Here is a 25,969-nt window from a genome sequence, read left to right as displayed (position 1 = left end):
CCGAATTGCCACAGCTATCCTGAGAAAAAAGAACGAGGCTAGAGGCATCACTCTACCGAACTTCAAATTATACTTCAAAGTGACAGTAATCAAAATGGCCTGGTATTGGCAGAAAACCAGACACACGGACCAGAGGAACAGAATCGAGAGTCCAGAAGTAAACCCATATTTATATGGGTAAATAATTTTTGACAAAAAAACAAAAACATACAGTGGAGAAAGGAAAGCCTCTTCAATAAATGGTGCTATGAAAACTGGAAGACCACCTGCAAAAGAATGAATCTAGACTGTTGTCTATAATCACACACCAAAATTAACTCAAAATGGACTAAGGACCTGAATATAAGTCCTGAAACAATAAAATGCATAGAGGAAAAGATAGGAAAAGAGACAACCATCCGAATGGGAAAACATAGTTGCAAGCAGCGCCTCTGATAAGGCTCTAATATCCAAAATATACAAAGAACTTATACGACTCAACAACAACAACAAAAAAAACAAATAATCCAATCAAAAAATGGGCAGAGGAGCTTAACAGACACTTCTCCCTAGAGGACATGCAAATGATCAACAAATATTTGAAAAGATGCTCAACATCACTAGCTATTAGGGAAATGCAAATCAAAACCACAATGAGATACCATCTCACACCTGTTAGAATAGCTATAATCAACAAGATAAGTAATAACAAATGGTGGAGAGGATGCGGAGGAAAAGGAACCCTCATACACTGCTGGTGGGACTGAAAATTGGTACAGCCACTATGAAAAACAGTATGGAGTTTCCTCGAAAAACTAAGAATTGATCTAGCATATGATCCAGCAATCTCTCTACTAGGTATTTACCCCAAAGACTTGAAAATTCATATCCAAAGAGATATTTGCCCACCGATGTTCATAGCAGTATTATTCATGGTAGCCAGGATGTGGAAGCCACCAATGTGTCCTATGATAGATGATTGGCTAAAGAAGCTGTGGCGCATATATACAATGGAATATTACTCAGCCATAAGAAGAGATGAAATACCGCCATGTGCAACAACATGGATGGACCTCGAGATAATTATCTAAGCGAAATAACCCAGACAGAAAAAGTTGAAAATCGCATATCACTTATATGTAGGATATAAATCTAAAAGCAACAAATGAGCAAGACAAACAAACAGAGACTCATGGACATGGACTACAGACTAGTGGTTACCAGAGGGCTGTAGAATAGTGGTTAGTAGCGGGATGGGGGAGGACGGGGGAGGTAGACGTGGTAAAGGGGTCAAATATGGGTGGGGGGATGGAGAGGGTGAAGTGGGTAAAGGGGATTAAATGTATAGTAGCTGAAGGAAACTGGACTTTCGGTGGTGAACACACAATAAAATATACAGATGTCAAATGATAATGTACACCTGAAAACTATATGATTGTTAACCAATGTTACCACATAAACTTAATTTAAAAAAAAAAAAAGAGAGATAAAATAACAAGGTGAGTGATACCATTAGCAAGCAATCAGATAAATCCAGAACATGGAATACTTTATAGGATAAATGACCTGGTTTCTCTAACAAACTGATGGCATAAAAATAAAAAAAATTTTTTTAAAGAATCAGACTTAGGAGACATAATAACAAAATACAGTAAGGGAACACTATGGGATCTGGGTTGGAGACTCTAACTTGAAAAAGACACTTTTTAGGTAACTGAAAAAACTTAAAAATGAACTAGGCTTTGGATGACATTAAAGAATTTTTAATTCTTCTGTTTGGTATAACTGCATGGCGGTTACATAATAACCAAATATTCTTATCAGTTAGAGATGTATACTGAAACATTTTAATAAAATGGTCTACCTCTGATTTGCTTTAAAATACTCAAAAAAATTGTTAAGGGGAGGAGAGGAAAGATGAAAAAATAGCAAAATGATAACTACTGAAGCTGGCTAAAGATACATGAAATTTCATTTTACTATTTTTCTTGGTTTTGGTATATTTGAAAACTTCCATAATAAAAAAATTAGGGGGTACTGCTCTCGGGGGAGTTAACATACAGTAAAAATTAAAAACATCTGACCCAAGGGTATCAGATAAGGGATTATGAAGCTGTAGTTCTTCCTGAAGATCAGAAAATGTTTCAGGCTTCTGTGGTAAATGTTTCAAGAACTTTACATTTTCACTAAGCCTACAGCATTATCCCACAACCAGGCTAACTTCATGAATTACCAATTACATCAGCTAATTTAAAAATGATAAAGAGCAGCTCTGAAAATAAATGAGTCTAATTTTTGCCATGTCATAAATGTTATACTGTTGGTCACATGTATGCTTCAGCAAGAATGAAAGCAAGGCTGATGAAAATTCCATCACTGACACTAAAACATAATTAAAATACTCTAAAAGCAGGCCACTTAAACTTGATTTTTACCTCCTTTTGTTTAAAAAGGTGTTAACAGCAATCAGCTCTAAGACCAGTTTCTGTTATTGTATTCAGAATATTACTACAATAAATAATTGCCAAAACAACCTGTGCTCCAAAACTTGGCAGGCCCAAAGCAAATGTTTCCACTTCAAACCAGATAACCAGAATCACTACCTGTGATATAAGACATATATAATAATATGTGATATATTGTAGCAAAGTTCTATAATTTTTATAACCTGTAAAACACTCAATTTAGAAATTTTCCTATTAGTTCTTTCAAGAATACAAGTGGTCAATTTATAACAAGAGTAAACTTATTTTCCTAAACATGAAAGTGTTAATCTTTCTGAAATCATGCATGTGATTCCAGATATTAAGACTTCTTGACTGCCCTCCTCTAAATTCTACAAGTGTATTTAACATATGCCCCTACAATGGCTTCGCTCAAATAAGAAAACAGTTGTTTTTAATCATTCAAATAAAGGTCTCAGTGCTATTTTAGGCTGTTTATATTCTTCTAGTCTTATACGAAATATGTGTGTGTGTGTATGTGTGTGTGTATACATCTTACACATATCCTTATGTGTAAATATATACACACTTACATATCAAATACTTTGTCATATATTCCCATGTTATTGTTCTTCTGTTAAAGAGTACATACTGTACAATATAAATAGCCTGCTTTTACCACATATGTAAGCTTTTATTACAAAGGAAGCTGTGATGAAATTCCTTTCACATAAATCTTTATTTCCATCTCTGACTACTTCCTTAAAATAAATTCTTAGATTTCATCTTGATCAAAGTGTATGAATACTTTCAAGGCTCCTGAGAAATATCACCAAATTGTGCCTCCAGAGAGGCTGTGTCAATTAACACACAAATTAACAATGTATGAGTGTACCCATTTTATTTAATCCTTCACATGATTTTTTAGATCTTTGCCAATGTGATGGGAGAAAGTAATAATACATATTTTAATTTGTATCGCTTATTAACAAGTGAGAAGAAAATCTTTCACATTTCTTGGCTATTTGTATTTCATCTTTTATAAACTACATTTTCATTGCTTTCTATATTTTTCTACTAAGAAATGCCTCTTTTGCCTACTGGATTATAAAACCTCTTTGTATATGAAAATATTAACTTTTAACCTGTTATATATGCTTCAAATATTTTTCCTAATTTGTCAAATATCTTTTTGCTTTGTTTCTGTTGTGGTTTATAGTACAGAAATTTTTTTCACCTTTATATGCTCAATCTAGAAGCCAGCGGAGCAAATAATTAGAGATTTGGACTTTGAGGTCACAAACTGCATTAAAAATCTGGTTTAAACACTTTTTAGATGTGAGAAAATGGGCAAACTACTTAATTTTTCTAAGAGTCAGTTTCTTTCTCTATAAAATGGAGATACTGACACATAACACATAGAGCTGTTAAGAGGATTACATTCATTCGTTCCCTCATTCACTCTTCGTTTCCTACCATGTCTGTCAGGCAAATAATAAGAATTCATTATTATTATCATTAAAAAACATTACATATTAATTTTTGACAGCAGTTCTCAAACTTAAACGTGCATAAAAATCACTCAAGACCCTATTTAAAAAAAAAAAGCAAAAACCTAGATTCCTAGGCTTCATTTCCAGTTTTTGATTATGTAAGTTCAGGATAAGGCCGTAAAACACATTCTTAATAAGCATCATCAGGTAATTCTGAGGCAAGCAGTCTAGGAATACTCCAAAAAGAAATACTTGTTCAAGGATTCTGCCTTTGGCAATAGACGGAATATCCTTCCTCACGCCAGAATTAAGTAAATACTGACCTATATTTTCTCCTATTATCCTTATGGGTTCTTTTAAAAATATTTAACCCATCTAAAATATATTTTATTATATTGTGGCTAATATATTTTATTATATAGTGGCTGTCTCTCAACACCATTTGTTGAATAATCACCCTTCCCCCTCTGATTCGAAAAGATCTCCTCTACCACCAAGAAACTCTTAGTTTCCACTGTTCTACCACATGTGTTAATAACTGGTAAGGAAAATTCCCTCATTACTTTTGCTTTTCAAAATTTTCTTGCTCGTAATCTTGCCTATTTGATTTGCCAATTTTTTTCTGTGCTCAATAAATATTTATTGACTTAATAGAGGCAGTGGAATTTACGAATAGAAATTAACTTCATAATAATTCTCCCAAAGTCTCGCTGGGATTTTGCTTGGAATTATTTAAAAACTGAAATTAATTAGAAACAATGTCTCTCCGTTTCTTCAGGTCTTTTAATATGCAAGTATATTTTCTTTATAAAGACCGCTTAGTAACTATATTCTTTGTTTTATATTTCCATTATAGACAACTCAGATTGCTTAGGATCTGATCTAAGTTCTAACCTCTACTAGCTTGTGCAAGATAATGAGATAATGTATGTAAAATGTGCAGTACTGAGAGAAAATGTTCGATGAATGTTAGCCAATATTAGTAACAATAAAATTAATGACACCATTCTCTATATTTTCTAACTAGTTACTGCTTATTTGCAGGAAAGTTGCTGGTATTTTCTTATTTATCTATGACCAAAAATATCCCCTGAACTTTCTTATTATTCATAACAGTTTTTTAGTTAATTCTCTGAATGAGAATACTAGCTGCTTAAAATTTTAAAAAATAGCAAAAAAAAAAAAAAAGGCATTGACAACACAAAAAAAAAAATTTTTTAATATTAACAAAAAAAATTAAAAGGCAAATGAATTGGAAAATTTTCCAATAGTACATATAAGTAATTTATGGCATCTACCTATCAGTAAAAAGATCATTCAATAAGCTGTACTGAAACAAATGATTGGTTATAATTAAAAACATTTAAATTGGATTCTCAATTCAAACCATATGCCAATATAAATACCAGAGAGAACAAAAAAAATCAAAGCTCAAAATCGAACCTTAAAAATTCCAGACCACTCTTAGCAGAACTATTTATAATAGCCAAAAAAAAAAAAAAAAAAAACCTGAAACTAAAATGTCGTTTTAAGTAAACGTCATTTTTTTTTAATTTACTTATTTATTATTTATTGCCTGCCTTCCCCAACCTGCCACCCCCACTCCCAACCACACTAGAATATAAACTCTAAAAGAGCAGAGACTTTTTTTGTTTCCTGCACTGATATATTCCAAGATCGTATACCTGGCAAAGAGGAACGATCAGTAAATATCTGCTGACAGAACTGTTCATCAACAGAATAGATAAGCTGTAGTATATTCAGACGATGGAATACTACACAGTAGCAAAAATGAACATCAGTTACATATACCATCGTGGATCACTCTCAGATAATGAGCAAAAAAAGTTTCAGAATAACACATATGGTATACAATGCAAAATTATAAAAAGTAAATATGAAGTGTTTAAGGTAGTTTCCCAATAGTACACCCGAAGATAGGCAATTAGGGCTATATCTTGAAAAATATAAAAACTACAAAAATACATTTATTTTATAGTTCACAAAAGTTAATCTATTATTTCAATAAATATTTCTTGGTGGTTACTTAAAAAAGGGAAGGAAAAAAAACCCTCCATATCAACTCACTTGCAAAAAAGAGAATGGAAATCCAATCCCAAAGTAAAATAGTCAACAGGGGTAAAGGAAAGTCAAACATACCTATAAGTTCAGGTGGGTTTCTTTCATTAAATCGCTCACACAGACGAATAAATGTCTCTGTATTCTCAGCTGTAGGGCACTCGCCATGTCTAGTAATATGAAAAAAAAAATTTAAAGAAGAGATTACAAATTTCAGCAGGTTTCAATATTAAAGAATCTTAATACATGACTTACCCTTTACACTGAAGTTTTATATATTTGATTCCTTCTTTTTCTATGTCATTTCTGTCATAGAACCTTGAAGTATTTGTCAGATCCACCAGCAAGCCCATTTTAACCTTAAAAAAAAAAAAAAGGTCAGATTTACTAGTAACTGAACTTGTTCCAAAACAAGTTAACTAAATGACAATACTCCAGTTCATCCAGTTCATCCATCTACACTGAAGGAGATTTTATGTTCACTCTGTCAATGAACTATTAACAATGTGAGGACCACTTATCCAAGTCTTATTCAAGGAACTAGAATTTAGAAGGCACTAACTGAATGAAATAAATTAACTCCCCAAAAAATAAAGGCACAAAAACATAAGCAAAACAGACTCCACTTCAACATCATAAAAGTCTACCTAAAAAAGCAAACACTGATATAGTTTTCTGCATGTCATTACCCCTATGATTTATTAGACAAGAGGCTAGAGCAGGGATAGCATCTATCTGAACTACACCCTACCTGAGCTCCAGGCACACATCAATCCAGCATTCCAAGCAACCATCAGTACATCATATGTTAGGCAGTTAAATTCTAAAGCAAGTATACAGGGTAAAAAGTGTATACGATAAAAATTCCCTTGTAAATTCTTTAAATAATCAATAAATAACAGTATGCATGGCCATATTTGTGCATCTCATTGAAGACTTACTCCTAACTCTCAGCCAGTTTTTCTTCCTGCATTGGAACAAAAATCATTTTCTTCTGTCAAGTGCTAACTGACGTAATTGGCTTGTGTTTAGGGGCTATGTGGTTTGAAAAATCTTTAACAACTAGAATCACATTCAGCCTGGCAAGACAGTCTTGCCCAGAAATGCACACCTGAACTGAGCCAAAAATTAAAAAAATAAAAGTTAACCATACATCTTCCGCCTCATTCTAACAATTTAGAAAGTATAGATTATTTCTCTTGCCATACTTCAAATATGGAGTTGTTATTTTTCTCTCTTTTGTTGTTCTTGCATTTTTGAGTACCTATTGTTATTTTTCTCTCTTCTGTTGTTTTTGCATTTTTGAGTACCTATTGTTGGATTTGCCTAAATGAGAATAGTCTACATAATGATTCAATTCCATTGTTACGGGGGGGGGGGAAATGACAAAAACATTTAAATTTCACACATAATAAAACAGACAAAATTGTGTGCTTTAAAATATAACTAGCTGCCATAATGTGCTCTACTGATTTTTCCAGATTCCTTAGCTCTTGTGTAGATGAGAGACATGTCTACGAATCAGGTTAGCTCTTACTTTCAGGAAATGTATTTTTACATTCTGATGGTATTTTCTATAATTTGCCACCCCGGACTTACTTCTTTACCCACAGCTTCTGCAGTGATCTTAATTCCTTCAGAGGTATACATTACCAAATACAAAGATTCAGATACTATATTACAACTTCTCAATGAGTTAGAATTAGAACCCATGTTGTTTATCTCCAGGTTCAAAATGAGAAGTGAATGTAAAGTAAATCTCTAACCATGAAGCAAAGATAATAATAGTATTACCTCACAGAGTTGTTTATGATGTTTAAATGAAGTCCTTACTCTGTGTCAAGCACTATTCTACATGCTTTACATGCACTAATTTTATTTACAGATAAGGAAACTGAAACATCAAGAGACTGTGTAACTTGCCCACAAAGCTGTAAGTGACAAACTGGAATTCAAACCCAGTCTGTCTGGTTTCTAAGTCCAAGTTCTTAGCATACTGCCTAAGAAATATTTAATGGTTTATATATGTTAACTATGACTTTCAATGCAATTATTGATAACAAAAATAAAAATTTTAGGTTTATGAGCTAAAATAAAAGATATAAAGAAAAGACTCAAAACTACACCAAGAAAAGGGATGAGTAAAAGGTTTTCAAAACCTAAGTGGTAAGAGGAGCCTTGCACATAATGAGCACTAATATTTGTTGTATGTACTAATATATAGCATACCAAGAGTATAAAATAGAAGAGTAACAAAGATTGGCGTTATGAGTTGAATCATGTCCTAACTTCCTATGAATATGACCTTATTTGGAAATAGGGTTACAGAGTCTTTGCAACTGTAATCAAGTTAAAATGAAGTCATACTGGATTAGGGTACCCTTTTAAGAGAAAAATTTGGACACAGATACACACAGGAAGAATATCAACAAGGGAGAGAGAACTGATGGAAGTGCAAGCCATGGAATGCCAAGATTGTTGGCAATCACGAGAAGCTAGGAGAAAAGAATGAAAAACATTCTCCCTCCAGGCCTCCAGAAAGAACCAACCTCACCAACACCTTGATTTGGAACTTACAGCCTCCGGAACTGTGAGAGAATAAAGGTCTGTTGTTTTAAGCCACCCAGTTTGTGGTAACTTGTTACAGCAGCCCTGGGAAACTAATACAATCAGTATTATGTCAGAATAACAAAAAAAAATTACAAAGTTTCATTTAGGAAAATAATCTGGCACATTCTTATAAGATTAACCATGCACTCAGAAATCATATTCTTGGGTATTTATCCCAGAAAAATGAAAACACGTTCACACAAACACCTGTACATGAACATTCATGGCAGCTTTGTTCCCAATACCCCACAACTGGAAACAACTCAAAATGGCTAAAAGGTTATTTAATCATTCAGCAGAAGAATGGTTAAATTCTAACACATCCATACAACTGAATATTATTCAGCAATAAAAAGGAACAAACTTTCTGTTGATACATGCAACAATTTAGATAGACCTCAAGGGCACTATGCTTAGTGAAAAAAAAAAAGCCAATCCCAAAAGGTCATATACTGTTTTATTCCATTTACATAAAATTCTCAAAATGACCAAACTACGGAGATGGAGGACAATTAGCAGCTGCCTGAGGGAAAGGGGCTGGGAAGAGGGTCTGACTATAAAGGGGTAGTATGAGGGAGTTCCTTTGTGGAGACGGAATAGTTCTATGACTACCACCACAAACCTGTACATTGAATCAAACTGCAAAGAACCATGCACACATACACACAAATAAATGCATTTAAAAACTGGTAAAAACTAAATAAGTTCTACAATCTAGTCAACAGTTCTGAACCAATGTCAATTTCCTGCTTCTGATAGTGTACTGCAGTTATATAAAATGTCACCACTGGGAAAAAACTGGGTGGAGGGTCATAGAACTCTGTATCCAATTTTTGCAATATTTCAAAACAGAAGGTTGGGTTTTTTTAAGCCACCTGAAGAACAAGAGTGGGATAAAGTATATTAAATCAGTATCAAAATGTTTTGTTTCTTACCTTCAGACTCTTTAGATAATTTGAGAGCATACTGGGATGGAACCGATTTTCTTCAGCAACTTGACTATCGTATCTTGGTCCTAACATTGTCTTCAGAGGTAAGAATCTTCCTAAACAACATGAGAATGGGTAACAATTTTCATTAAAAAAAAAAAAAGTTCCAAGTTAAAACTCTATTAGCAATTCTCAAAATCACTCTGTTAAAATGTTTTAAACTGTTCATGAAGTACTCTTGATCTAAACTATACTTTTAAAAGGTATTGCCTTAGAACTTTTAAGGACAACATAAATTCTAGAAATTGACAATCAAATATAATAGCAAAAGAGAAATTCCCAGGTAATGGAACTTCCATAAAGACTCTTAAGTTCTAAACCATTCCATTAAAAGTTATTGCCTTAAAATCTTTAAAGATACAGTACTAGAGAACTGAAAATGAAGTGAATCAAATTGATTCTTTAAAATTCCTAATTATACCTTTTTAACATGAGCTTGGAACTTTCCCCCTCTTATGGACCTTATCCTACATCTCAGAATAAGAATTATGCTGAGAGACATGCTAACCAAAATCACTCTACAAACAACTATCAGTGATTATAATCTCAGCAAGACTAAATGACCTTTTTGGCCTTCTTTTCTGAATCACGATATAAGCATAGGGGAAGTCACTTTATATAAATCACCTATTTTTAACTGATTTAAATTTTAAAACACAATAAAATCAGTAAGAATAAATATCTACCTAAAATACATCTAAGTGAAATCTTAACATGTCCAAAGGCTTTAACCTAAATTTCAGAAACAAATAATTTTTTTTAAATCTTTTTCTACAAGACCACTCAAGATCACTAATAACCTCTACAGTGCAAAATCCAAAGGTCAATTCTCAGCTCTCAAACAACTAATCACTTTTTAATTCAAGAGAGAGCTTTTGAAACATTTTTTGCACTTGGCTTTGAGGACACATCCTCCTAGTTTTCCTCCTATCTCTCTGGCCTCTCCTTCCCAGTCTCCTTTACTGGCTCCTCTTTATCTCACTGATCCTTCAATGTTTTGTCCCAGGGCTGTCCTTGGACCTCCTTTCTATCTTACACTCACTCTCCTGGCATCTCATCTAGTCTCATAGCTTTAAAAGCCATCAATGTGCTGATGACTCACAAATGTGTATCTCCAGCCCAAACCTCTCCCTTAACTCTACACTCAGATATGAAAATGCTTGGCTTAGTCTCTACTTATTATCTAACAGTAGTCTCAGACTTGATATCCAAATCTGAGCTTTCAATATTCAAACTTGCAAAGCTGCTCCTCTCATGGTCTTCCCTATCACAGCAAATGGTAACATCATCTTTTTAATAGCTTAGGCCAAACTCTTTAGTTATCCTTGATTCCTCTCTTTCTTGTACACCCCATATCCAATCCATCAGCAAATCCTATCACATATATCTTTAAAATATCTCCAGAATCTGAGCACTTTTCGCCACCTCTACCATTATTTCACCTAGATCATTATACTTCATTTAGTTTACTTAACAGATATTTAATGAGCGCCTATTATGTACGAGACATTGTTCTAGCTGCATGGAATACATAAGTGAAAAGGAAAAAAACAGATAAACTCTCACCCTGATAGAGCTTAGACTCTACTGGGAAAAGATAAACTGTAAACAATAAATGTAATAAATAAGTAAAAAATATGGTATAAGATTCATCCCACTAGACCTTCTCTCCAACTATCTAGCAAACTTCTATTTATTCAAGATAATTTATGTATCAGCTCCTCTGGGAAGTCTTCCCTGATCCCCTTCGTCTTACCCATCTCCTCTTACCCAAAGAAAGGATTAGATTCATTACTTCTGGTATCCCATAATATTCTAGAATACAGTCACTACTCTATTTATTACAACAGAATTGTGTTTAAAAATGATGGTTTGCTACTCCAATGAGACTACGTGCTGTTTAAGGTGAAGGACTATATCATAATCATCTCCCTAGCCCCAAGGAGTAGCAAAAGTAGATATTCAAATATCTGCTAACAAAAATGACTTCAAAGTCACTATCACAAACTGTCTCATGTTTATATTCCCAGTTAGTTCCTAGTAAGTTCTTTAGATATAGTAGGCACAAAATAATTTAATGTTGAATGATCTTTAAGAAATGTGAAGTTGTTTTCTTCAGTGTTCACCTGAAATCTATCACTCAGGAGAATAAAAGAATTCTTCAGAAATAAAGCTTGGCCTTATCTCCAAGAGCTCTCCTTCATTAGTAATCTGGTTTAATTAGAGAAGTTGACCTCAAAGTAGAACAGACTATATATAATTAGTACCTTATTTCTGATACAGGAAAATGATGACCTTCTAGTACTAATAAAATGCATCCTAATGTTTACAATGAGAAAATTTAATTTAAGCAGGCATAGCATTTTCCTATATATGCAAAATATCAAATTAAGCAATAAGCATGGATTACTTTAATAATTAGAAAAAACTAAGAGGAAAAACTAAGAGGAGGTAGAGAATGAGAATGGGAATGATTCCTTACTTTTCGCTACAGCTTGCAAGAATACAGCTAGTAATTCTTGCTTGGCTACTATAAAACACTGCTAACCATTCATTTCCAAAATTCACAATGTGGCATGAATGCTTCTAGGACACAGAAAGACAGAACTTTAAAGGAAATTCAAAGACACATCAAGAATTCTATGTTGCATTCACTTTACTTTCTAATAAGCATCACAAGCTAAAGCACTATTTATCACTAGCAATGATCCAGTTTGTCAGGAGGCCTGCGGTTCCATCCAGGGACCACAGTCAATTAGATAAGTGAGCTTAGTGACTCACTGAACAATAATAATTAAGAATCCAGCTTTTGGGGGCCAAAATATTCCAATATAATATAAAGGAAAAACTTTATTCCTGACTCTTCATACTCAGCAGCCAGTATTCTGATATGTCACTGCTATCCTGCAGACCATATTAAAATTTTGATTATTAAACTGCTTTCCTAATTCTAAAAAAAAATTCACTTTGACAAAAACTACTTTATGATTATTTTTCTCACAAATCGGCATAGCAAATAACAAACGAAAGGATCTGGGAAACAAGCTCCAGGCTAGAAAAGAAGCTAGACATGTGAGTTTAGAGGTTTTTTCATAACTCCCGTGAGAAAACAACATGTATAAAGAAAGGATTCAATATCAAATTAGAGATGGCAAGGGGAAAAAATGTCAAAATGACTGGAGAGTAAGCTCTATAAATAAAACGTAAAGAATTGTGATCACTTCATTTGAGGAAAATACAAGTTATCAAGAACTGTTTTCATTACAAATGGATAGAAAAAATGGTTAGAACAAAGAAAATTATTTCATTTTTCATTAAAGAAAAAGATTTCCTCACCTTAAGACGTGCTTAGGTTATCTTTCAGTACCACTTTTATCCATCGTTTATATGGCTTTACTGACTAAAGCTTTTATATAAAATGTGAAGAAAAGCTGACAAACGAGAAGCAGCAGAAAACTTGAATAAAAAAATGACTTACAGAATCTCCTCTTCCAACAATTTTATATAACTAAACATAGTATATATACTCATGACCCACCACAAAAACCTTTCATTTTTGTTTCAAAACACCATCTAGAAAAAGCATACATCCAAAAAAAGGACTTATATTTACAATACATAAAGAACTCTAAAAACTAAAAAATAAGATAAGTAACCCAATTTTAAAATTAGCAAAAGATTTGGACACTTCACAAAAGAAGGTATGTGAATTGCCAAGAAGCACGTGAAAAGATGCTCAACATGAAACCACAATAAGATATTATTAAACACCTATTACAGTGGGTAAAATTAAAAAGACTGATCATACCAAGTGTTGGAGAGGATGTTGAGAAAATAGAACAATCATATATTGATGATGGAAATGTAAAATGTTAAGACTTTGATAAAGAGTTTGGCATTTTTTTAAAAGATTAAATGAACACCTACTATATAATCCATTGCTATCCTAAAAATTTACATAAGTGAAAGCATATGTCTATACAAAGAATTGCATATATATGTGAATTTGTAATAACCAAAAACTAAAAACCCAAATGACCATCAAGTAAATGAATAAACGAATTGTGCTGTAACAATGGAATACTACTCAGCAATAAAAAGGGATGAACTATTGCTACATGAGAACATGGATATATCTCAAAATAATAACGCTGAGTGAAAGAAGCCAGAGATCTCCCCTCAAAGAGTACATACACAATGTTTCTCTTTATTTAAAAATGTATAAAAATTCAAATTAATCTATAGGGACAAAGCAGATCAGTGGTTGCCTGAGGAGGGAGGGATTACAAAAGGGCAGAGGAGACTTTCTGGGGTGATGGGTTATGTTCACCACCCTTGCGGTAATGGTTTCATGGGTTGTTTCATAGAATATGTGTGTGCGTATAGCCGACATTTATTAAACTGTACGCTTTAAAGTTTGTTATGTGTCCAACTCAACGAAGATGAAGAAATCCATAATAACAAGTCATTTAAACAATTTTTTTAAACTGCATTCTCTTGCCGATCCATTACACCGCAGGGAACTGCTCCGCCTCTTTAGCCTTCCTCTACCTCAAGCGCGACACTTGTTCCTTCCCCTTCCAAATACCCTGAAAGGTTCACAAACTTATGATTAAGCTTCAAAGTATTGCCCACTGTACTCTTGGGTCCTCAGCTCCTGTTACAGAAACCTCCAGTCGACGTTCCTGTCCGCAATACTTAGCCTTACTGTATAGTGACAAGTGCCCCCACGCACCGACCCACCCGCCTCCAGTCCAAGTTCCCAAACACTCATCCACGCAGCTTCATCGAACCAAGCACATCTCAGTCATTAAATACCACTAGCAAATACAAACACCGAAAGCTGCGACCCTCAAACGGCCCACCCCAGGACCGCCGGTGGGCGGGGACTCGAACACCCCTCTCGGGATTACCTGCCACCGGCTGGCCCCTCCGCGGACAGTTGAGCCACCGCGGCGGGATCTTGTTGTGAGCCATGTCTCGGAGCTACGCAGAGCCGCCCCCTTCGCCAACGCTCACCGCCTCTGCCGCCGCCTCCTGGCGGTCCGTTCCGCACCCGAGGTGCAAGGCACCCGAACCCCCGCAGAGGTCCAAATTCCAGCCGCTCCTACTCGGATAACGTCAGGGACTGCGCGCCACTTTCATTCAGGCTCAATTCCATGGCTCTAAGCGAGCCCATAATGCACCGCTACTTCCGCCCCCCAAGCCCCACCCTCTTCTTTCCGAGGTCAGAGGGGAAAAAAGGGAAGCTCCGCGGAGAGATGGGAAGGAGTTAAGGCCCAAGCGAATGAGAGGCGGTAGTTTTCTCTCGCTCCGCCCCGCCGAGATCCCGGCGCGCTCGTAAACAGTTTGCGCAGGCGCAGTTGCTCTCGTAGGGGCTGGAGGGACGACATCCATTTTGTTTTCGCATCCCGGCAGCTGGTAGAAACCGCCCAAGAAGGGTAGAGCACGCTCTTTCCGTGCGTAGACTGGGCCGCCGTTTTCTTCAGGACATCAACTTTATTAATGAAAGAGGCCTTCCTGCAGTTATCGCACAGCTCAAGAGCCTGATCGCCCTTTTTTTGGCCAAGCTTGGCGTCCCGACAGTTTCTGAGTTTGATTTGGAATTTGGTAAGTTTTCCCTGAGGTGGATTAGGGAAAGCAGTTTTAGAGTAATTCCAAGGGCGAGTGATTAGAGCACCAGAAATGAATTTCTCTTCCGGGGGAGAGGGAGGAGTACTTCTAAGGATCTACTAAATATCTGAAATTAATTCAAAAACTTCCGTTTAAAGAGTTTTGTTTGCCTCTTTCCGTACCCAGCGCAGCCATGGCTCGTGGTCCCAAGAAGCATCTGAAGCGCGTAGCAGCTCCAAAGCATTGGATGCTGGATAAACTGACGGGTGTGTTTGCTCCTCGTCCATCTACCGGTCCCCACAAGCTGAGAGAATGTCTCCCTCTTATCATTTTCCTGAGAAACAGACTGAAGTATGCCCTAACAGGAGATGAAGTGAAGAAGATTTGCATGCAGCGGTTTATCAAGATTGATGGCAAGGTCCGAACTGATGTAACCTATCCTGCTGGGTTTATGGATGTCATCAGCATTGACAAGACCGGAGAGAATTTCCGACTGATTTATGACACCAAAGGTCGCTTTGCTGTTCATCGTATTACACCTGAGGAGGCCAAGTACAAGTTGTGTAAAGTAAGAAAGATCTTTGTGGGCACAAAAGGAATCCCTCATCTGGTGACTCATGATGCTCGCACCATCCGCTACCCCGATCCTCTCATCAAAGTGAACGACACCGTTCAGATTGATTTGGGGACTGGCAAAATTACTGATTTCATCAAGTTTGACACTAGTAACCTGTGTATGGTGACCGGAGGGGCTAACTTGGGAAGAATTGGTGTGATCACCAACAGAGAGAAACACCCTGGCTCTTTTGATGTGGTTCATGTGAAAGATGCCAATGGCAACAGCTTCGCCACCCGGCTCTCCAACATTTTCGTTATTGGCAAAGGCAACAAACCGTGGATTTCTCTTCCCCGTGGCAAGGGTATCCGCCTCACTATTGCTGAAGAGAGAGACAAGAGACTGGCAGCCAAACAGCAGTGGGTGAAATGATCTCTAGGTGACAGATTGGAAAAGTCTTTGTACCTAATTAAAGTTAAATATAGCATGAAAAAAAGTTTTGTTTGTACATTTCTAGAGCAAAGTGTCAAAGTGTATTTGGGAGTCTCAGAAAGTCCATGTCTCAAAGTTACTAATGTGTATAATTGATAAAGGCAGGAATCACCTAATGGGATACCACTATGTGGTGGTGGTCTCCTTTGCCTTAAATGGTCTTTCCATTCCAGTTAAGCAGGGGTGATTGGAAGCATTTTATAAACACTGGTAATAAGGCTTTCTTTGTGTAGTTGACTAAACTATTAAATATAAGCTGGACAATGGTAAATTGTAATGTAGCAGCTTGGCTTTAATCACCAATGCTCTATTTGAATTGCAAGAGTGAAGTTTAGGGGAATATATCTTAAAGAATCAGTGGGAATCCTGAGCAGCTCAACCCCTACATGCTTGGGCCCTCTCAGTATGAGTCAGTTCCATAAATAGGGTCCAATGGCTACCTCTTTGGAAGAGCCTCACTCCTGGTCTGTCCCACTGTTGTATCTGCTGAGATCTTTTAGTGAAACTGCCCCTCCTCCCCTGACAAGACAAAGTAAAACTTGTTTTTTTTTTTACCAGCCGGCATCCTGCCTACATGATTCCCAATTCTCTTTGCTAGCAGAGAGCATGACTCTGCCTACACCTTGATTTCAGACTTCTAGCCTCCAAAAAGGTGGAAATAAATTTGGTTTTTTAAGTCAAGTTTATTGAGATATAATACAGTTTCGTGACTTGAATGTGTAAATCTCCAAATGTTCCCTCACACCCCTTTGTAATCTTTCCCGACTCCAAGGTCCTGGTACCACTGATCTCTGACTCATTTTACCTTTTCTGGAATATATAAACAAAAGCATATAACATATAAATCATATAGCCTTCTGTCTGACTTTTTTCCCTTAGTGTAATGCATTTGAGATTGTTGTTTTAAGCCTCTCAGTTTGGGGTACTTTTTTATACCAGCTCTACAAAACAAATACAAGGCCCTAAAAAATCTGGATCTACCCCTATTCTACCCATGCTCCCTGGTTCTAAAGCTCTTGGATCTAGTGTGTCCTCTGTACCAAAATCCCTGGCCTTAGTATAAATGCAGACAACTTTTCCCAAGCCATTTTAAATTTACTTGGTGCACTCGGGGTTTTAGTGCCCAAAAGTCTGTTCTACAGAACTCAGACATTCAGCCACAAATACTAGATTACTGTTTACTGTAACAGCACTGGGGTCTTAAAAGGCAGAAACTGCTAGGTGTCTATCTCTTCGGGTGGCAAGCATTAATTCAGGTATCTGTTAGTATCTCCAGAGTCCTCAGTGGCTAGAGGTCTACTGTCCCTGAAGTGGGATTCCACCCCAGAAAATGCCCTCAGACCCAGTGGTTCATCTTCTATCAAAAGGCTTCCCCACTGTATTAGTTTCCTAGGGCTGCCAGATGGCCACAAACTGGGAGATTTAAAACAGCATAAATTTATTCTCTCAGTGCTAGAGACTACAAGTTAAAAATCAAAGTGTTGGCAAGATCATGCTCATTCCAAAGCCTCTAAGGAAAGATCCTTCCTTGGGTCTTCCAGCCTTTGGTAGCCCCAGGCATTCCTTGGTTCCAACCTCTGTCCCCATCTTCACATGGCCATCTTTCCCCTGTATCTCTGCCTTCACATGGCATTCTCTGCTATGGCTGTGTCCAAATTTCCCTCTTCATATGACAGTCATATTGGATTGGGCCACCCTAATCCAGTATAATTTCATTTTAACTTGATTCCATCTGCAAAGACCGTATTTCCAAATAAGGTCACATTTACAAGTATCTCCAGTACAATTCAACCCATAGCACCCACCCCTAACTTCTGGAGGCAGGCCCAGGCTCACAGAAACACAAGCTTTTCTAAACCCTGGGAATTTGAGTTTGTCTTCCTTTTTCAGAGAGCCATGTCATTTTTCAGAAAGTCAAAGGCTGAGACAGGCCTTAAAAGTCACCTTCCATGTCCCTCCCTTTGAACACTGCTAGAAGCTACAGAGAATGAAATATGAGCAAACTCAAATTCACCCTGTCTTCCTTCTCCCTACCAACAGTGCTGAGCCTGCTTGAAGAGTTTAAAATGTTCAGTGGCACTCTTTCAAACCTGATCTTCTCATAGGCTCCAGATATTCCCTCAGTGATCAGTGATTTCTAAAGAAAGGCCCAAATTCATGTTTGCACATTGTTAAAAGACAAACAGGCAAAATATAAATGTTAAGAGTTTATTTGAGCAAAGATCAATTCCAAACGGGTAGCGCCAATCCAGAAGTGGTTGGGAGCATTCCAAGGACAGGAGACAGGGGAAAGACACGTAAAGTATAGAGAAGGTGTGGAAGCAAAAAGGAAATTACTTGATTGGCGGTAGCTTAAAACCCAGTTGGCTGTTTGTGATTGGTTGTCGTTAACCTTTTGATTTCGCAACCGAGAGGCATTTACAGGCTTTAAGTTTTGGATCGCTTACACAGGCCTCAGTGGCATTAGAACCACCTCAGTCTAATGGCCTCCTTGTTTAATCAATTTAACAACATCAATTTCCCAACAAGGTCTCAACATGAAATGACTCCAGTTCCAGGAGTGCAAATATACACCTAACCCTGAACAGGCTCTACACATAGAGTTCTGATTTTCTGGTGTGGAGGTGGAAAAATTAATTTTCCTCCCACCTTTTTAGGTTCTTCTGACTGGACTAATAATCAAATTAAAATGAGACATTAACAGGAGAAAATGACCAAATATATTACATATGTACTGACAAGAGAAAAATTCTGAGATGTCCTAAATTAAATTACAGCAGTCTGAGGAGTGAAAGAGAAAAGAGGACGTCCTTCCATAGTGTAGCAGTTAGCATGTCTGCTTCACATGCAGAAGGTCCTGGGTTTGCACCCCAGTGGAGCTATGGTCCAGAGTCTACAGCCATTCCACCCTGAACAAGCCTGATCCCATCTGATCTCAGAAGCTAAGCAGGGCTGGGCCTGGTTAGTACTTGGATGGGAGACCACCTAGGAAGACCAGGTGCTGTAGGCATAAATAATAATAAATAATTTTTAAAAAAAGAAAGAGTATTTAACCAGTTAATAACTGTGGGCCAATTAACAAAAAGACTGCTCACATTCCTGAATATATCTTGGAGCTTTGAATCAACTTCTGTAGTGATCACTAGGAGCCACCTCATCCTGCTTATGCATGAACTTTCAGGACTGTTGCCCACCACCAATAAAAAATAGTAAATATTTCTTTCTTACAGACTGTGCATCTGTCATAGAACTGCTCCTGCTTCATGTTTTTAACTCTTATCTGTAGCTAATGTAAATTCTTTCAAAACAACTTTTATTTTTCTTCCCCACACATAATGTATAAGAGTCCCTTCAACTACAAGGTGGACATGTTGCCTGCTCCATCTAGCCCACTTTGCTGATGGTTTAGACTTCACACTCCAGGACCTGGTCCTTTTCTGGGTAGCATTTGGCTCAATAAAACCTTTTTTTTTTTTTTCAGAAAAGCTTTCAGCCAGGCAAGTTTTTTAACAGTACATACAGGAGTTCCACAAGAATATGAGACCTGAGTATGCATTGGACTTTTGAGGATTATATGCCATTCTGGACTAGGGAGGGGGGATGTAGGAATCTAGGGATTTAAAGGGAAAGTAGGCAATTCACAAGTAGATGAAAAAAGCAAACATCTGGTAAACAACTTCTTGCTGGGCCGGTTATAGGAGGCTACCAGGAAAAGCACAGTAAAGGGTAAAGTTTGTTATCCAGATTTAAGTCATTGCCTTCTCTGTTGCTATGATTCTCCTGTGATTAGAAGTCATCCTTCTCTTCCTGGTATTAGGAAGAGAAACACTCCCACAATGGAGATTTCCTTTATAAATGAAAATTAGAAGAGTAACTTATACTCTGTTTTCAGAGCTGCTTCTGTGTCTACTATTTCTCAAAAACAATCAGTTCAAAATAATTCTTATGCCAAAGAAGTACATCACGAGGTAGCATATTCTGCTACCCTTCAGTAGGAAATTCCAGCTCTGGCATTCTTGAAGCTTCCTGCCCTCACTTCTAAGCCTAGAATTATATCTTGGTTCCAGGGACTCAGACAATACATAACCAAGAAAGGGGTGAAAAGAAAGTTGGACCTCTTGTTTACTTAGCTTGCACTGACGCTCCATTCCAGCATTATCTCCTGCTCCCTAGACACACTGTGGGAAAAGAGCACCTTTTGTGAGGCCTAATGTTTTGAGAAATTAATTGGAAATTAATTGGGTGGAGACTTGATGACAGAATAGATTTATCAAATGAGGAAAACATCAAAGGTGACTCCACCCTTTCTTTTCTAAATAGGAAGGTCTCCAAGTTCCCAATCAGCTCCAATAATCCTAAGCTATTATTTTTAGTAAAAAAAAAAAAAGCATAAAAAGTGTATATATTGGATCGTTTCTCCTTAATAGTGAGAAGTTGGAAGTATTTGCATTAAAAAATAAAACTATTTTCTCTACAACTGAAAACTGAACCACATGTGGCCACTAGATGGAGCAAAAAACCAGGTAATCCAACTTCCTACTGCTTTTGTTACCAAGAAAAGTAGGTCAGTGAGTCAGGTTCTTCAATTACATATGCGTGTGCCTATTCCAAAAGTTCAATTTGGCCCCGGTTCACAAAATTCATAATAACAGATGTCAGCCTAACCTACAAGATGCTTAAATAGCACTGACTAGCAGGGTGCCTCTGTTATGCAGTTTATATAAGTTTCTTCATTGGAAGATATGGAAGATTAAAAGGAAAAACAAATATTTGCTTTCTAAGCGTGACCGTCAGGGCATGAAGGTTTTCAGAGATATAAATAACTATCTGCTTCTGTGTGCCATAAAAAAATTCCTTCTACTGTTTAAATTATGTGGAACGTTGTCTGCCTTTCCATTTGGGAATAATAAAATTTTACGTGTGAATTGTGCCTTACCATATATAAAGTGTTCAGAGATTTTTCTGATTTGAGCTAATCTTCATAGTTCTGTGAGGTAAACATTGCTATCATTTTATAAATAGATCCATTTTATAAATGAGAAAACAGTCTTAGAGAGGTTTAGTAACTTGCCCAAAGCATTGCAGCCAGGAAGCTGAAGAACCAGGCTGTGAGGTGCTGTGTGATGCTAGAACTCACCAGCAGAGGCAGGAAACCTTTGTTGCAATCCAAACTCTGTCACCCATGCGCATTAAACCTTGAAGTAAAAAAATCTCCTTTAAAGGCCTGATGTTTTTATTTTCCATTTGAAAAATAATTAGATGGTTCCTAAGACACTGCACCTTAAACTTAAAAGCGCGTAATTGCTGGATTCTTATTAAAATGTAAATTCTGATTTAATAGGTCTGGTGTGGGCTTGAGATTCTCCATTTTTAACAAGCTTGGGAATGATGCCTATGCTGCTGTTCGGAGGACCACACTACCTAGTTTTCCTACTGTGGGAAGCTAATCTCTAATATATGCAAAGGAAAACACATCCCAAAACTAAGAAATGGGCAACCATATACCTGCAACAATACTTGCAGTTTGAGATATTCACTAGTAGCTGTCTATTTGAAAAGAACTGTTAGCATTGATCTATCTCTAACATCATTTTATGCTTCTAGGTTAATTAGAGCATATTAGATCCTATTGGGTAATAAAACTTTGTTGTTCCAGTTATCAGACACCAATATACCTAATCATTTGCTTCTTAGATCAATTGTTTTTTTAATATTGATGATAGCACACCTGGCATCTCAGATGGAACCTATTTCCTATGCAACATCTGATATGAAGCTAATGTCTTTGCTATGTGAAACCATAATCTTACCTAATTACATGCTGAGAAACAGATAAAGCATCTGTTTTCCAAATAAATAACTCCTGTATTTCTATACCGTCTCCATACTAGAATATTCTTTTATCTCCTTGCAGATTCCACTTATTTGCTAGGAATTATTAAACTATAGCATGAGCTTAAGATCAATTGGTCTGAGAGATTTTGCATTTACTCTGTGCAATGCTTTACAATTTACAAAAGCATTTTCACCTATGTTAACTCCTTTGATCCTACAAAAATTTAGTTAATTAGATAGGGAAGATATTTTTTTCTGTGTTGCAGATGAAGAGATGAAGGCTCCAGAAAAGTTCTGATAGATAGGAACACAGCCAGTGTCTCCTGACTCTAAATCCCAAGTGCCTTTCACCTCACCAACCTGCTTTCCTACTCTGCCTTGTGATTCACTGTACATATGAATCTGTGAGCAAAGACTGTGTCCATGCTGTAAAGAGGGAAGAAAGAAATGGAGTAAGCTTTGGATTACTTTCTGAAGATAAATGAGGAAATAAAAGTAGTAAATTGAGCTAAGTTAATGGCTAGGGAAAATTTAAGTTTCTGGTGACATATTTCAAAACTGCAGGTTTGGATTCTATAGAACCATAACTTCAAAGGTCATTGACTCACTTCTAGAATGGATATCTTAAACTGGGCCCTAGTTTTAGGCTCAGATAATGTACACTCAAGCCTACTCCCTTCATTCTACTCAAATATCTACTGAATGTTCACTGTGTGTGAAGAAATCTAGGGAATACAAAAATTAAGCCACTTTCTTGAACCGTAAAATGCTTATTATTTAATAGGGAGGGTTTATTATCTCAACCACTCATGTATTGATTCATTTAAAAATATGATTAGTACCTTGCTATGTGCCTTAGCTTATCCTAGGTAGAGAACAATGGCAATGAACAAGACAAGGTCCCTGACCTCAAGGACTTTACTTGGCCAGCATAAGATACAGAAAAAATCAGTATAATAACTGCCACAATGGAGGGCTGCCCCAGTTACCATAGAGTCACAATCTTGAAGAGTCAAAAGAAGCTTCCTGGAGGAAGTGACATTTAAGCTGAGCCAAGTTGGGGTAGAGGTGGGACCATATGTGTAAAGGCTTAGAAGCAATGGTGTGTGGTAAATGTTTCACAACCATCTCTCTGGAGATAGGCAGGGATGCCCTAATGTGTAGATTTTATCAATTTCCTTGGTAAATACTCCCACCATGGCAGACTTTAAGTTACCAACATGACGTTATAAATACAGATTGGGAAGAGAACTACACCTTGGGTTCTCACAAGCGGAATACAAATTAGCTCTAGAGCACTACCACCTGGAGATAGAAGAACGGGCATCTGGGGAATGACAGCAGCTCTGCATGGTAGGAACACACTGTGTGTGGGGGGTGGGGGCAGTGGGCAGCAGAGAGGAATGCAGGTTGAAAAGGGAGTAGTGAGTACGTAGTTCCATACTGTAGAGGTTAGCACGTCTGCTTTACACACAAAAGGTCCTGGGCTCATGCCCCAGTGGAGCCAAAGTCCATGGTCTGCGGCCATGCCATCCTGAACAAGCCTGATGTCTGATCTCAGAAGCTAAACAGGTTTGGGCCTGGTTAGTACTTGGATGGGAGACCACCTAGGAAGACCAGGTGCTGTAGGCATAAATAATAATATTAAAAGGGAGTAGTGAGAGGGTAGTCTGGAAGAAGACCACATGCCACTTGAAAGAGTTTGAACTTTATCCTGAGGTAAATATGGAGTCATTTTTAGGAAAGAGAGTGAACTTGTTGAGAGTAATACCTGTAGGCTAATGGGGACAGAAGCCTGATTACAGTACTCTGATGTGCGAATGAGAAGTGATGAAGTAGACATAAAGAGTGGGGACAGTGAGGCAGACAATATCTGCACTCGCCTGTGAAGCTAAGGGAACAAGGAGCTAAAGCAGTAACTGTTCAGTAACTTGAAGCCAAAGGGTTTAATTCAGGGATTCTTTTAATATGAAAACAATTTTTGATTATGTTTAAATGAATATGACAAAGAACCAGTGAAGAGGTGAGGAGACTCTGATATAGAGTAAGGTCTCTGAGGGCAGGTAAGGATAGGATCCCAAGTTCAGATGACCTATTACGGGGTAGAGTAATATAAGTACCATGATATTAACCACATTTTCTTAATGCTAAAAAAGGAAAAAAGAGAGAGAGAGAGAGGGAAGGAGAGAGAGAAAGGAGGAGGAGGAGGAGGAGAAGGAGGAGGAAGAGGAGGAAAAGGAGGAGGAGGAAGAAAGAAAGAAACCCAAAGTAGTGCTTTGAGGGCAAAACCTTTGTCTGTTCTACTCAGTACTATATCCCCAGCACCTAGAACAATGCCCAGAATAGGTGCTCACCAAGTATTTGCTGAGTGAATTAATGCATGAATGAATAAAAAATAACCATTAATTAGACACACTTTGCGATAGGAATGTGAAAATAATTTTCACACATATTTTCTTTAATTCTTACAACTCTGAGGTAAACGATTATTTCCATTTTACAGATGAAGAATGTGAAGCTTAGAGATATTTAGAAATGGAGTTCAGGGAATCCCCACACACACACACACAAAAATATGCTGCTTTGGCATATGGATTATTTTGAGCTAAAGGCATTTGAGAAACAGCAGATGCAGGAAGAACTCTCTGATTTAACCTTTTCTACCTAAAAGCAAACCCTAAAATTTCCCATGAGGAAGGTATCTTCTCTACACCAGAAAGAGGAAGACATCGTTATTATCAGAGACTGGGAGTCGACACTGAAATAGACCTGTACAAACACACTTAGTGAAATAACCCTGGTCTTCCACTGATTTCCACCTCATATGTCTCCTAGTTCCTTGCCGACAATTAACTTCCCCTTACCAAAACCTTTTGATTTGTCATCTCATCACAAATTTATTTCTTTGTCTAAAAAGTATAAAAGCTTCCTGCTCTGGTCACTTCAGGTCTTCTTTCTCTTGGAAAGGCCCATGTACATGTAAAAATGCAATAAAATTTGTGTGCTTTTGTCCTGTTAACCTGTTTTACATCAGTTTAGTTCTTAGGCCCAGCTGAAGATCCTAGAGATTAGAGGAGAATTTTTACTTCCCTACAGAAACTTGTCATAACCACATAGCTAATGGCTGGCAGACATGGTATTGCATCCAGGTCAATCTGATTCAATGCTGTGCTTGTAATAATGACTAAGATTTTAAGTGTCTGGCTTTTAAACATTCTGTCACTTTGCAGATTACCATATTAGCTAAGTACTAATGCCATAACCCACTACAGACCAATTGAATTGGAAGCCCTGGAGGTGGGGCTCAAGTATCACTAGATTATAAAACCTTCCAAGTGATTCTAATGTGCAGAGAAGACTGGGAACTACTTCATTAGATCACTTCCTAACTTGAGATTATACATATTATCTACCTGCCATTTATTTTGAAGCAACATTTTTGCAGGTACACTAAACAAAACATCTCATTTTCTTTTGGTAAGTAAAGTACCAGGCACACAGTGAGTGTCCTGTAATTGAAAAGTGTTCGTAGTAATATTTATCCATAACTTTATAGAGAAATATCAAATGTTTGAAGTAAAAATTGAAAATATTTGAGAAAGGAAAAGGAAAACTTTTTATTCCAGAATAAGTAGAAGTGAGAGAGAGAATACCATAGCGGTTAAACACGAAGCTTGCAGAGCCACAGATCCCAGCCCTAATGCTCACTGTGTGACCTTCAGCAAGTTACTTAACCTCTCTGTGCACTGGTTTCCTCTCCTATAAAATGGAGATGATGATAATACTTACTTCATAGGATTGTTAAGAGAATGAAATGAGTTAATATGTATAAAACATGTAGAGCACGGAATCATCTGTGTCAGCCAGCAGTTATTTCCT

General features: G+C 37.0%; 2 protein-coding genes, 1 non-coding gene and 1 pseudogene across 5 annotated transcripts in view; 3 read left to right on the top strand and 1 right to left on the bottom strand.

The window, feature by feature from the left end:
- The window catches only part of RNGTT (RNA guanylyltransferase and 5'-phosphatase), a 238,820-nt gene extending 224,016 nt beyond the window's left edge, over window positions 1-14,804 (bottom strand). Inside the window, exons 1-4 of one of the 3 annotated variants that reach the window (XM_006926320.3) lie at window positions 14,508-14,804; window positions 9,541-9,650; window positions 6,251-6,354; window positions 6,077-6,165 (exon numbers count right to left, since the gene is read on the bottom strand). In XM_006926320.3, coding sequence (XP_006926382.1) covers window positions 6,077-6,165; window positions 6,251-6,354; window positions 9,541-9,650; window positions 14,508-14,571 — 367 coding nt within the window. In that variant the 5' untranslated portion in view covers window positions 14,572-14,804. The remainder of the gene's footprint in view (window positions 1-6,076; window positions 6,166-6,250; window positions 6,355-9,540; window positions 9,651-14,507) is intronic. The other 2 variants (XM_025042568.1, XM_015600503.2) reach the window with 2 other exon arrangements.
- A 139-nt stretch (window positions 14,805-14,943) lies between these two features.
- LOC102887480 (40S ribosomal protein S4, X isoform) lies at window positions 14,944-17,100 on the top strand. The gene is made up of 2 exons (XM_006926319.3): window positions 14,944-15,204; window positions 15,394-17,100. Exon 2 carries the CDS (start codon window positions 15,401-15,403, stop codon window positions 16,193-16,195), a length of 795 nt encoding a protein of 264 aa, XP_006926381.1. The 5' UTR covers window positions 14,944-15,204; window positions 15,394-15,400; the 3' UTR covers window positions 16,196-17,100.
- Window positions 17,101-19,146: 2,046 nt separating this feature from the next.
- LOC112474621 lies at window positions 19,147-19,265 on the top strand. Its single transcript, XR_003044497.1, has one exon. It is a non-coding gene; the product is annotated as a 5S ribosomal RNA (ribosomal RNA).
- A 4,341-nt stretch (window positions 19,266-23,606) lies between these two features.
- Window positions 23,607-23,722, top strand: LOC112474839 (annotated as a pseudogene).
- Window positions 23,723-25,969: the final 2,247 nt, after the last annotated feature.

Source organism: Pteropus alecto, unplaced genomic scaffold (assembly GCF_000325575.1).
Source record: "Pteropus alecto unplaced genomic scaffold, ASM32557v1 scaffold7, whole genome shotgun sequence".
Lineage (NCBI taxonomy): Eukaryota > Metazoa > Chordata > Mammalia > Chiroptera > Pteropodidae > Pteropus > Pteropus alecto.
This window is presented reverse-complemented; position numbering and strand designations above follow the sequence as displayed.